Source organism: Pteropus medius, unplaced genomic scaffold, assembly GCF_902729225.1.
Source record: "Pteropus medius unplaced genomic scaffold, Ma_sr-lr_union100, whole genome shotgun sequence".
Taxonomy (NCBI): domain Eukaryota; kingdom Metazoa; phylum Chordata; class Mammalia; order Chiroptera; family Pteropodidae; genus Pteropus; species Pteropus medius.
The window spans coordinates 15,333,397-15,347,336 of record NW_024354503.1 but is presented as its reverse complement, the minus strand read 5'-3'; the positions used below and the strand labels follow the sequence as shown (position 1 = coordinate 15,347,336).

At 45.7% G+C, this 13,940-nt stretch overlaps 2 protein-coding genes across 2 annotated transcripts in view; both read left to right on the top strand.

Annotated features, from left to right (window-relative positions):
* The window catches only part of PTK7 (protein tyrosine kinase 7 (inactive)), a 57,376-nt gene extending 49,351 nt beyond the window's left edge, over nucleotides 1-8,025 (top strand). The window contains exons 18-20 of the mRNA XM_039854493.1: nucleotides 5,403-5,554; nucleotides 6,393-6,571; nucleotides 7,033-8,025. Coding sequence (XP_039710427.1) covers nucleotides 5,403-5,554; nucleotides 6,393-6,571; nucleotides 7,033-7,193 — 492 coding nt within the window. The 3' untranslated portion in view covers nucleotides 7,194-8,025. The remainder of the gene's footprint in view (nucleotides 1-5,402; nucleotides 5,555-6,392; nucleotides 6,572-7,032) is intronic.
* Nucleotides 8,026-13,140: 5,115 nt separating this feature from the next.
* Nucleotides 13,141-13,940, top strand: part of SRF (serum response factor) — a 9,427-nt gene continuing 8,627 nt past the window's right edge. The window contains exon 1 of the mRNA XM_039854514.1: nucleotides 13,141-13,940. This exon is cut by the window's right edge and continues 3 nt beyond it. Within this exon, the coding sequence (XP_039710448.1) occupies nucleotides 13,433-13,940 (508 nt within the window). The 5' untranslated portion in view covers nucleotides 13,141-13,432.

The following is a 13,940-nucleotide window of genomic DNA, read 5'->3' as shown; positions in this document are numbered from 1 at the left end:
GCCTCTACTTTTCCTTGGAGATCCTATGCAGGGCTCTGTACCCAGGGAGGGCTCAGAAATCTTGGTAGATCTGTTCATCTGACTTCTTTAACCCTCCTTACACACATTTGGTTGGAAGCTACACAGAGATTTTCTTACTTTTGATAAAGAAAATGTACCAAGAGAATGAGATTTTTTTCCAACTCTTGATGAGGTCCTTTGTTCGTGCTTCTGCATATGCAGTATCAGTCAATATGTTGAATATGGAGATGGGTCCTGTTTGGTTGGTGGTTGTTTGTATCAGTGCCGTTTAATAGAACTTCCTGCAATAATGGAAATGTTCTATATCTACTGCTGTCCAATGTAGTAATTACTCTCTCCATGTGGCTACTAAGCACTTAGAATGTGGCTGGAGCCACTGAGAAACTGAAATTAAGTTTTAATTAACTGAAATAGCCACACGAGGCTAGGGGCTACTGTTTTAGACAAAATAGGTTTAGATTGTTGTTTTTTTAAACTTTTTTTGACTGAGACTCGCAGTAGCAGAAAGCACATTTTGCATCATAACCTAATAACGTGTGTATATTTTAAAAAATGAAAAAAATATTAGGAATACTTACCCTTACTAAGAGAATGGACTCTGACATTTTCTATTCCATTTTTTAAAATTATTTTATTTTTTAGTTACATTTGGCATACAATATTAGTTTCAGGTGTATAACATGGTGATTAGACATTTATTTATGTATCTTAAAAAGTCATCATCCCAATAAATCTAGTACCATCTAACAAGTATGTAGTTATTACAATATTACTGACTATATTCCTTATGCTGTACCTTATATCCGCATGACTGTTTGTTTATTTATTTATTTTAGGGGAGGCAACCCTTGGTTGACCCTGCTTAGCTTCCGAGATCAGATGGGATCAGGCTTGTTTAGGGTGGATGGCCATAGACTCGCATGACTATTTTGTAACTACCAATTTGTACTTCTTAATCCCTTCTCCTTTTTACCTCAGCCCCTCCCATCTGACAACCATCGAAATGTTCTCTGCATCTATGAGTTTGTTTCTGTTTTGTTTGTTTATTTTGTTCTTTAGATTCCACATGTAAGTGAAATCATATGGCATTTGTCTTTCTCTTGTCTGACTTACTCCACTCAGCACAGTACTCTCTAGGTTCACCCATGTTGTTGCAGAGGGCAATATTTCATTCTTTTTGATGGCTGAGTAATATTCCATTGTATATATGTACCACCTCTTCTTTTTTCATTCATCCATTGATGGACACTCAAGTCTTGGCTTTTGTAAATAATGCTGCAATGAACATAGATTCTCATGTCCCTTCGAAGTCTTGTTTTGGGTTTCTTCAAATAAATACCCAGAAGTGGGATAACTGGGTCCTTCCTTGTCTCTTGTTATAGCCTTTGTTTTGAAGTCTATTTTGTTTAGCATAAGTATTGCTATCTCTTTTTCATTTGTTTCTATTTTCATGAAAATTTTTTTCTATCCCTTTACTTTCACTGTGTGTGTCTTTCAATCTGAAGTGGGTCTCTTGTAGGCAGCATATGTAAGGTTCTTGTTTTCTTATCCATTCAACCATCCTATGTCTTTTGATTGGAGCATATAATCCATTTACATTTAAAGTAATTGTTTATAGGTATGTTTTTGTTTTGCCATTTTATTATTCATAGTTTTGATTTTTATTTTCTTAAAGAAGTCCCTTTAACATTTCTTGTAATACTAGTTTGGTGGTGACGAATTCCTTTAGTTTTTTCTTGTCTGGGAAGATTTTTATCTTTTCTCCCATTCTGAATGATAGCTTTTCTGGGTAGAGTGATCATGGTTGTAGGACCTTGCTTTTCTCCTTTTGAATATTTTATGTCAATCCCTTCTGACCTACAAAGTTTCTGTTGAGAAGTCAGCTGCCAATGTTATGGGAACTCCCTTGAGGTCACTAACTGCTTTTCTCTTGCTGCTTTTTGTCTTTAACTTTTGGCGTTTTAATTATGGTAATAAAAAAAAAAATGTTAAAAAGAGATGTGGGCCTCTTTGGGTTCATGTTTTTTGAGACTCTGCGCTTCCTGGGCTTCTGTGTCTATTTTCTTCTCCAGGTCAGGGAAGTTTTCCACCATTATTTCTTCAAATAGGTTTTCAATTTCTTGCTCTCTCTCTTGTACTCCTATGATGCGAATGTTGGTACACTTGATGTTGTCCCAGAGGCCCCTTAAACTATCCTCATATTTTTGGATTCTTTTTTCTTTCTTTCTTTCTTTCTTTTTTTAGGCGAGGCAACCCTTGATTGACCTCACAGATTGCAAGGACCTTGTCATCTTACAATCCCTTATGTTTTATTTTTTATGCCTCTTCAGCACCTGGTCTTCCTAGGTGGTCTCCCATCCAAGTACTAACCAGGTCCGACCCTGCTTAGCCTCTGAGCAGGGCGTAGCATGGGCGTAGACGGATTCTTTTTTCTTGTTGCTGTTCTGCTTGGCTGTTTTCTCTCATCTTATCTTCTAAATTGCTGATTTGATCTTCTGCTTCATCTAATCTGTTGATTCTTCCTAAGGTATTCTTCATTTCAGTTATTATATTCTCTGTTCCATTTATTAATTTATTTGTTTGTTTATTTTAAGTTTATCGGGGTAACTGGTTAATACAATTATATAATTTTCAGATGTAACTGTTTCTTTTATTTTTAATGCTGGTAAGATTCACTAAATTGGTTTGATAGCATGCTAATAGGTTGTTACCACAGTTAGCAAACAACTATGGGATACAGTGGAGTCTGCAGGGATGTCATTGGCCAGCCTTCCTGTGACCCTGGCAGCCAGGCTGATGAAGCTGCTCAGAGCCAGCCAGCGATGCTTAAGGGCCAGGTCGAAGCCAGCACTCCACCTCTGGGCTTACTGATGGGTAGACAGCCCTTCTCGTGCCCCCAACACCAATAATAAGACCTAGGAGAGGCAGCTGCAGTATTGAGGAAAGAGCCAGACTTTGGTATTAGGCTGAGTATATAGCCTTGGAGGGAACCATGGGCAGAGCCATAGATGGCCATACTTCAGAGAGTGCAAGTAGGAGAGGCAGCTGGCCTTGTTCAGGACACAGCACGCAGTAGGTACTCAGCAAATGTTCCTTCTCTCTTATTGGTTTCCTTCTTTCACTAGGTAACTTGGCAACAGCCCCTCTACCACTCCCATTCACTTTTATCCCTTTTTGAACTTCAGGAACATAGAATCAGATTAACCTTAATCTTCAGATAATCTATAACATACTCACTGTTGGCTCATCCATGAGCTGCTTTTATTTAGTTAGTCATTTTTTTTCATTAAATTTATTTATTTAAATTAGTTTCAAGTATATAGTACATTGGTTAGACATCGTTTTTTAATGTGCGTGTGTGTGCACGCGCGTGCGTGCGTGCGTGTGTGTGTGTGTGTGTGTTTGGTAAGTTTTTATTTTGATATTTCAAACTTAAAAGGGTATAAGAACAGTTCCAGGAACTTCTACAAACCCTTTATCCAGATTCAGTTGTTTACATTTCGTCCCATTTGCTTTCTCTTTGTCTCTGTAGGTATATGTATTATTATTTTTCATGCATTTTTTTCTGAACCAACAGAGATAAGTTGGAGGCAGACTTTGACCTTTTGTAATTCATTATGTGTAAAATGATATCTCATCGGGTCGTGGTTTATATTTCCTTGGTCACCAGTGATACTGGGTTTTGGCCACATTCTTATCTTCATCCCTCAATGATTACATTATCTGATGGCTGACTTTTCCCTTGTGGATCCTGAGAATGAGTCTGTATGCCAGAAGAAGCACACAGCTGGCCTGTAACTTGTTAAATAATCTTCCACAGGTTCCAGAGATCTCTTTGCATTTCTTTTTGCCTTGTGTTTATATACAAGAAAATGTTACAGTTCCCACGTGTTCCTCGGTGGTTGCTCCCAAGATTTGGATAAGGCGACAGAGGCAAAGGGGCCATAGGTCCTTACAGGCACTCTCCTGGTCCTCCAATTTTAGTTCTGATTGGCATAAACCACTTTCTCCCTGGTGGTGGCAGTCTTCTGCAGGTACAATTCTTGTGTCTCTTCTAGACTGCCCTCTTACTAGGAGCCCTTGCTCTCTGTTATATTCCACCAGCACTCAGGTGTGTATGGTATACAGTAGATGCTCAATTAATATTTGTTCAGTGCATAGATATATACTTTAAAATATTAATATGACTTCATTACATTTATAGTCTATATAATACATTCACATGGCTCAAAAATTTAAAAAGAGCATCAGTGAAAAATATCCCTAACTCTCTTATACTTTGGGAAATAGTTTGGCATTATTTTTTAGAGCTAGAGATACTCATAGTCCGTGACCCACACCTGGGTATCTTAAACTCATACAGGTATACATCCATAAGAACAGTTATAGCAGCACTGTTCATAATAGCCCAAAGCTGGGGGGAAAACAAATATCCATTGGCATTAGAATGAATAAATTATGATATATTCAGGATGAAAACTCAGTATAGTAGTACCCCCCAAAAATAGATGAATCTCACGATGCTGAATGAAAGAATCAGGCACAAAAGAATATACATTTTGTATACTTATCTGGCCCCCAAAATGAATTATATTGTTCTAGGAACATACGTGTAAGTGGTAAAACTACAAAGAAGAGCCAAGAAATTATCCTAAAGTCAGGACAATATTACCTCTGAAGGGGAAGGAGAATATGTGATGAGGAAGGAGCCCTTAGGGGTTTCTGGTGTACTAACATTGTTGGGGGGTTTTTTGTTTTAACTTAATGATCATTTCCTGGGTGTGAGTGTTTTAATTGTGGAAGTATACAAATATGTGATATTTTCTATATGTAGTTCACAATTAAAAAAATGTGAACCAAAGGTTTCCCTACCTTTCTCTTTTCTAGTCCCTAGCTCCCCTCCTTGGAGGCAACCAGTTTGTGTGTATGTGAGAGAGTGAATTCACACAAAAAAACAAATTTTACATATATGTATACATTTTGTATACAACTGATAGAATATATGCAATTTTGAAGTAAAAACGAAAAGGAACAACCCCTAAAGATGTAAGCTATGATTACTGCCCAGTTATTTTTCATTCAACAAGTGGCTACTATATGTTCTCCCCACCCCATGTGCCACTCCCTTATCTAGCACCTGCTGTGTGTTCGGGTGGTTCCAAGAGCTTAACTTCATTTAATTCCATTCTTCCCACAGCCAGTGATGCAGGCACTGTTATCATCCTCATCACAGAGAAGGAGACGGAGGCCGTTGTGCCTTTGCTTTTGGGCTTCCTAAGGATCACACCGGTGGCACTGAGACTCTACCAGGAGTTGTTTTGGGGATGGTCACCTTGATCTCATAGATCTGGGTGCCCTGACAAGCCCCTTTCTCACTCTAGGTGGCCCTGTGCACTCAGGTGGCCCTGGGAATGGAGCACCTGTCCAACAACCGCTTTGTGCACAAGGACCTGGCCACTCGCAACTGCCTGGTCAGTGCCCAGAGACAGGTGAAGGTGTCGGCCCTGGGGCTCAGCAAGGATGTGTACAACAGGTAGAAGGACATGGGTGGGGCTGGGAGAGGGGCAGAGGGCAGATGCAGTTCGTGGGGTGTGGAAAAGGGCTAGTGTCTACTTGGTCCGAAGCCGGAGGGCCCAGGTTGGGCAGAGCCTTCCCATCCTCTCTCCACAGGTACCATAGGCGTCGCAGCCAGTGTGCCACAGGTCCCTGACTTTTATGCATTTTCTCTAGTGATAAAAAATTATAAACCTTTTTAAATAACTGGTCAAACTTTATAACAGTTTACATATAATTTAACTATATATGTGGCTTCCTCTATAACCTCCTGAATTCAGTAGTTACTATTTCGAAGACTAAGATTTCAAGTTCAGCACTCACAGCCAGAGACTGCTCTGGAATGACTACACATGCTCCACGTACCACCTCCAGGAACTTCCCCTCGAGTCACCCCAGTTCTGAGTCACCCCATTTTATCTGACCGTTGCTTTATTCATGATTGATTTATCACTAGTAGAGCGTTTAAAAAATTTTTTCATTTAACGTGGTCTCGTTTTTCACATTTTTAAACCAATACCGAAAGTACATATTAGCTTTTTTTTATAATAACATCTAGGCAAAGTTTGATTCTTAACGGAATTTTTAACGTTCACACTACACGTGGATGGCTCTAAATTTCCTCGTATATCTCCATGCTCAGCATAAATGTTACTGATTTCTCTGAGTGCCTTGATGTAGAAAAGTTGGGCTCCAGCTTGGATATGAGACCCAGACCTAGGTCGAGGTTGGGGTCCCAGGCCGTGTCTCTCACCCCACCCCACACCCTGAGCCACAGAGGCCCCACCCCCATCCCTGTATGTGGTTTTCTTCTGCAGTGAGTACTACCACTTCCGCCAGGCTTGGGTGCCACTACGCTGGATGTCCCCTGAAGCCATATTGGAGGGCGACTTCTCCACCAAGTCTGATGTCTGGGCCTTCGGCGTGCTGATGTGGGAAGTGTTCACCCATGGAGAGATGCCCCATGGTGGGCAGACCGATGATGAAGTGCTAGCAGGTAGGCAGCTGTGTTTCCAAGGAACGATTCCAGATGTTCTCCAGGTGGAAAGTTTGCTTAAGGTCTTGGGGCCGGCTAAACCTGCCTCCTCTCTCAGGGCTAGTACATAGATACGGCCACTGAAATACTTTCATACTGGTTGGTAATTAGCCCTTACCTCCAGTGCCCACTCTAGCCACTGACACCTGCCCATCGACGCCACCTTCGCCCCCATACACTGGCTGTGTGTGCTCTGTGGACCCTGGCACCACCAGGCCAAGGGAGCTGTATCTTGTAACCAAAGGAAAACTTTGGTTACAAGATACATCCCGCATACTCCTTGAGTCAGCACCCACTCACCACTGGCCAGTGACCCCTACCCCAAGTTGCCTTCCTGTGACTGTGGGAACTGCAGGCTCCAGAGAATATTGGACAGGTGATCAAAAGTTTTGACTAACACTCCTCCCACCATCTTTCTGCAGACTTGCAGGCTGGGAAGGCCAAACTTCCACAGCCTGAGGGCTGCCCTTCCAAGCTCTACCGGCTGATGCAGCGCTGCTGGGCTGTCAGCCCCAAGGACCGACCCTCCTTCAGTGAGATTGCCAACACCCTGGGAGATAACCCTGCAGACAGCAAGCCATGAGGAGGGAGCCCAGGCAGGCTGTGCCTCAGGCTGGCGTGGGCAGAGGAGGACCTCTTGAGGGGTCCCCGCAGCATGATGGGCAAGATCCCTGTCCTCCTTGGCCCGAGGGGCCCTGCCCTGGCTCCACAGGCACTGCTGCGGTCTGGGCAAGGCCTGGGCTTTCCCCCTCTTCCTCACCCTCAGCCCCTGGGGAGGCTGATTCGGACCCAAATTGGGTTACTAGGGCCTTGGGCTGAGCAGCTTTCTCTGCCACCCCTTCCCCCATTAGGGACAGTGCGGGTGCCTCAGGTAACCCCAATTTCTGGCCTGGATCTCCTCCCCTTGACCAGGTCCAATTCTGCCGCTTGTCTGCCAACTTTGCCCAGGGAGGGCTAGGCAGAAGATGAGCTGGGTTTGAGGGGAGTTCTTTAATATACTCAAATGCCTGGGTAGTTCTGGCCCATGCCCCCTCCGCCCCCACTGCAGGGTCTGCGCCAGGATCGTGGAGGACACAGCAGTGAGTCCTTCCTGCATGGACTTTTGGACGCTGACCTAGACCCATGCCTCCTCCCCACCCTTCTCTCCTTTCCTCATCCTAAGTGCCTGGCAGATGAAGGAGTTTTCAGGAGCTTTTGACACTATATAACCCGCCCTTTTTGTATGCACCATGGGCGGCTTTTGTATGTACTTGCAGCGTGGGTTGGGTCGGTGTGGGAGGGAGGGGGTGGGCCCTGGAGGAGATGGGGAGGGGGGCCACCCCTGCCTCACACCTTTATTGTTGTTGTTGTTTGTTTGTTTTTGTTTTTGTTTTTACATTCGCCGCTCTCAATAAAGAAGCCTTTTTTACAACTTGCTTCTGATGGTCATTCCCTGCCGTTGCCCATGAATCATGTCTTGTTTTCCCTCACTTATCAGAGGGGCCATGTGCCTTCACAGAGTCTGGTGGGGCTGGGACAGGAATAACTGGCAGACAATGGTCTTTCTCTCTGGTTCCTGGAGCAGTTGAAAATGTGGGCTCAGGAGGCAAAGCTGCCCCTTGTCCATGGGACCCCGTGTTGCTTCTGACTGCCAACTACTTGCTCAAGTGGGAAGGGTGGATGAGTGAAGGCAAGTTAGAATAGGATTTGAGGAGTAGTTAATGACAGATTCAGGTCTCTGAATCCTTTTAAAACTCTAGGAGGGAGATGGAGTGGATAGCACTGAGCAAAGATGATGCTTAATGCCTCATTGCTCCAAGGCCCTCACCTGGTTTGATGCCTGCCTCTTAGTTACCTAGACCTTGTGTCTCAGTTATATTTTACCTTATTCCAGTAACTTCAGCCTGGTTCCCCATCCTAAAGAAAAGAGTCCTTCACTCTGAAATTGCTCTAGTTCATTCTGTTCCTCACCACACTTCTCAGTAGTGAAAATAACAGCTAATATTTATTGAGTACTTGCTCTGTACCAGTCACTAAGCACTTAACATACATTTTATCATTTAGTCTCTGTGATTACTCTGCTAGCCAGATGTTACTGTTCTCATTTCACAGATTTGGAAGCTGAGGCGCAGGGAGGCCAGGTAGTTTCCCCAAGGTCACACAGCTAGTAATTGAGCCACTTACTTGTTGATGTACAGTGTGTTACATCCCTAAGTTCTGTTGTAGTGGGGAAAAAAAAAAAAACTCAAGAACAATTTCTCTAGAGCAGTGTTTTTCAAATTGTAGGTTGCAACTAGCATTTTAAAAATAATGAAACATGATAGAAACTATCAGAATACATTGTACACCTTAAGGGTAAGTATTCTTTTACAAACTTTTATTTGTAACATTTGATACATGTTTGTGTATAGTAGGTTATGTATTTGTTAGCTATTGGGGTGGGAATCCTGCATTATAACCCCCAAATCTCAGTCACTTAAAACAATTATTTTTCTCCTTCACGGATCTGCAAGTTGGTGAGGTTCGGCTGATCTTGGCTGGACCTAGCTGAGTTCAGCTGGGCTTGGCTTCAGGTTGTAGGACTGATTTGGGTCTACTCTGCTGATCCCAGAGCATGCTCTCATGCAGTGGCAGGAGCACAAGAGGTTGAGCCAGATCGTACAAGCACATTTCAAACCACAAGTCTGTTAACAGTTTATTGGCCCAAGCATGTCACATGTCAAAACCCAACAACAGAAGTAGCAGACAAAGACATGTGACAAAGGATGTGAATATCTAAATCCAACAGAGGGTGTGAATAATTGAGAGCAAAATCTAATTCACCATAGGTTGCGATGTAAAAATGATCTCTCAACGTGGGCTGCATTCATAAGTATTGGGAAGGAACTACTCTAGGTCATAAATCACCGATCCTTTTCTCTCACTCCTGGTCTCCCTTGACCACTTTGCAGCAGCTAACATCACTGGCCACATCTGCCTTTTCAAACCCTCCTCTCTTGAGTTCGATGTTGGTATGCGGTCTCCACCTTCTCTGACCAGGCTTTCTCCAGCCCTAGCTGAGGTGCCTTTTGCCTTTTTCAGAGACGGCTGTTCTGAATTCTGTCCTTGGCCTTCCTCTGCGTTCTCCCCCACAGGAATCTCATCTCACCTCATGTGTCTTTAATTGGGCCTTTAGTGTGGACAGTTCCCAAACTATTAGCTGCAATTCCAGCCTCTACTCCAAGGTCCAGACACATGCTCCCCATTTTCTACAGGATATTTTCCTCTGCTTGTTCCCCAAGGCCCAAACTGAATTGTTCTCTCTCCTAAACCTGTTCCTCCAGCCAAGTTTTCTCTTCCCATTAATGGTACCACTGTTTGGAGGATAGTCACCCTTACTTAAAATCTCAGTTCATCTTAAGTCCTCTTTGTGTACTCTCCTTCCTGTGCAGCCTGTCACCAAGATCCATTTATTCTACCTCTACTTTGTTTCTGTCTTTGCCTAATTTGAAGAGAAAAACAATTGTATGAAAGTAATACTGATCATGGAAGAAGTCAAATGGTACAGACTTGTATAAAGCAAAGAACGCATACCTCTAGTTCCTAAACTCCTCTGCAGTGATAAGTAAGCACTATCTGTGTTTGGAGCATGGCTTTCTAGACTTCCTAAGCACACTGATTCAGAATCTCTTTTCTTCACTCCTTGAAATGTTGCTATAACAATTGTGACATTTTTCTTCTGCGTGAAGTTAATACCTGTGTAAAAGTTAACTCCAAATGAAAATGGTTTTAGAGTTAGTAATATTTTCTTGTGACAATTTTTTAAAGCAATCCTTAATTTTTGTTTTGATGTTATTTGGGTGATAAAAATCAGGAGAAAGGGCAGAGAAGGAATAGTATGGTATATGAGGGAATCGGGCTGGAATTCTGATGCCCTTTTGGAGGTTCTTCATGGTCTGGGGTGGATGTGAGTGCCCATCTTCCAGGGGACTAGTGTGATTTAGGCCTTAACAGAGAAGCACCAAACTCACATTCCAGAGAGGCCAGTTGGGATTTATCTGAGCTCAGTGGGCTGTGTGGAGTCTATAGTGAACCTGAGAACAGATGCCTCTTATATGGCCACCATTCAACTCAGCTCTAGGCTAGTAGTCTCCTGTGGGAATATAGGCCTAGAGTTGCTAAAAATTCCAATTTTTTGAGAGAGAGGCTGGATATTCAGATTTTTATGTAAAATCTCCTGATTTAAAAATGATATATAGTCCAAACAAAACACATCTATGGACTAGTTTTTGATTTTGACTATCTACATCAACAGTTTTGGTTCCTGAACTTGTAATACTCCAATATAATATGGGTATAGGTCCCCCTTGCCCAGTGGTAATAATGTGCTGTGAAGATGAAGCCATCCCAAGCAAGAGAAGGTGCTGTGGCACTAATACATGTGGAATGGCCCAGGGGTTGGGTGAAATCAGAGAGAGCAGACTATTAGAAGGGAAGCTGAGAACTTCCCTGTCCTGTGGATGTGGCAGGTAGCAGTTGTCCTCTGGGGTGCCACTGCTGACGGTTTCTAAACCAGGGGTCTCACATGGAAAAGTCTTTAGCTAGGCAGGAATGGACCCCAGGGCTGTGGGTGTAAGACTGCTACTCAGATAAATTGCAGTCCCAAGCACCATCTGTGGCCCCAGAAGCCCTTCTGGAACCTATTTATCTATTTGACCTGTTCTTCCTCTTGAGCTAACACATTCCATATGTTTAACTACCTGTCATGTGGATTAAACTGGGAAAAAAACAACATTGTTTAAAACTGCCGGGAAATGGGGAAGAGGAAGGCTCTTAATTCCTGTATTTAGGGGTTTGATGAATGACCCCATGTTTTTAATATAGGTGTGCGTGTATGTGTATGTATATATGCACACATTATATCACAAATTACTTGAACATACTTTATTTCAGTACATCTCAGTCTTTGGATTGTGACTCAGTAAGATATGCAGCATTGTCATCCAGTACACAGACACACGCACATTGAACCATATGAAATCTACACTATCCCACCCTCTTGATCTATAAAATGGCAATTTTATATGGTTCACCTATAAATAATGCAAACAAAAGTTTTATTTAGCAATATTTACCCATGCTCTTTGTAATAGCCATTAATGTATTTTAAATGCTGGTTGCAGTATACTAAGTTGATTTCACTACCACTTAATCTTCACAAACTTTTAAGGTAGGATTCATCATTCTCTGCCATCCTAGCAAACACAAGAGGGTGTTTGCCCAGGTAGCTCCTATTAACTATTCACTGATCACTTACTCTGCGCTTTAGTTTTCATCTCATTTAATCTGCATTAAGAACCTCATGGGATGGGTACCAACAATGAGGAATATGGAGTTTGGAAAGGTCAAACACTTGTTTCCAGAACAGAGCTAGGAAGGGGCAGATTCCAGATTCGCATAGTTTCTGTAACAGCAAAGCCCTATTTTCACTGTCTTGTAGCTAAGACCCAGACCTAGAGCCTGAACCTGGTCCTTGCAGCACCCTAGTCCTTTTATTTCTCCTTGGCTTTCCAGAGATGGGGGTGTGTGTGTGTGTGTGTCTGTGTGTGTGCGCGCGTGCTTGCCTGCTTAAACTTTCTTCCTGGCTACACTTTTTTCCCAGGCCTCTGAGCTGGCTGAGGGGTGGGCTTTATCCCTGGGACCCCCCCGCCCCCAGGCTCCCCTAGCCTAGCCCGCAGCTGGAAGTCTTCACTGATCTCCATTCTCCTCCCTGCCCCCAACTGGGACGGGGAGGCCGACTGTCTCTCCGGTCTTTTCCATATGTACATCTGCCAAAGACCTCCCCAGTATAGAGGATGATGAATGAGGACCAGGGAGCCGGCCTGGTGGGAAAGTGTCGTCTCCTTGGAAAGAGGGAAAGGGAAAGGAAGTCGGGGGGAGGGGAAGGGCTGGAGCTGAGTGGCGGGGACGCGACGAGTCTGAACACCAGGGACCCAACCAGTAACTTTAGAAGGCGTGGGTTACTGCTCCGATCTCTGAACTCCCTCGGAATTTGGGCTGTATTATATCATTTACTGCAACCTGCACAATCCACTCAGGAACTACTCTAGTGTTTGCTTCCAGCCCTTACGGTGCCGGATTCTCTCTCCTTACTGTGCTATTCCCTCTCAGCAAGATTGCACTCCAAGAAGCTAGTCCCCTCCCAGGCTTCCTCTCCGCAGGCCCCTCCCAATTCTCCTATTCTCTGGCCATGGGGGCGGAGTCGTACCACCTCTCCTGCTCCTTTAAGAGGTATCCGCTCCTCCCCTTTCGGAGTCGCCGACTGACGCGGGATGACAGCAACGAGTTCGGTATGTTTATGCAAATAGGCTCCCCCTGTGGGCCAATAGGGAGCGGAGGTGCCGGAACAGCGGACCAATGGGGCGGGGGCATAGGGGCTCACCATGTAAGGAGCGGCCTCGCCATAAAAGGAAACATTGTATCTCTTTATATGGGGGGAAGGGTCGGGGGATCCCTCGCCTCCTGCGCGTGGTCCCGGCCCCCTCCACCCGCCGTCCCAGCCGCGGCCAGCAGCCTCTGCCCCCGGGGGGACGCTGACGGCCGCCGAGCGCGCCGCCGCAGCATACGGACAGGGGGCGCTCCGCGCAGCCTGGGGCAACCCGGGCCACAGGGGCAAGAAAGTGAGGGCCCAGGTCGGCCCGGGCGTGCAGGGGCCCCAGGTTCGCAGCGGCGGCGGCGGCGGCGGCAGCGATAGCAGCACTAGCAGCAGCGGGAGCGCCGGGTTGAGCCGGGAAGCCGATGGCGGCGGCGGCGGCGACTCCGATTCCTCGCTGACTGCCCGTCCGCCCTCCTGCATTGAGCGCCATGTTACCGAGCCAAGCTGGGGCCGCGGCGGCGCTGGGCCGGGGCTCGGCCCTGGGGGGCACCCTGAACCGGACCCCGACGGGGCGGCCGGGCGGTGGAGGTGGCGGCGGCGGGACTCGCGGGGCCAACGGGGGCCGGGTCCCCGGGAACGGCGCGGGGCTCGGGCCGGGTCGCCTCGAGCGGGAGGCTGCAGCAGCAGCGACAACCACCCCGGCGCCCACCGCGGGGGCCCTCTACAGCGGCAGCGAGGGCGACTCGGAGTCGGGCGAGGAGGAGGAGCTGGCCGCGGAGCGGCGCGGCCTGAAGCGAAGCCTAAGCGAGATGGAGATCGGCATGGTGGTCGGTGGGCCCGAGGCGGCGGCCGCGGCCACCGGGGGCTATGGGCCGGTGAGCGGCGCGGTGAGCGGGGCCAAGCCGGGTAAGAAGACTCGGGGCCGCGTGAAGATCAAGATGGAGTTCATCGACAACAAGCTGCGGCGCTACACGACCTTCAGCAAGAGGAAGACGG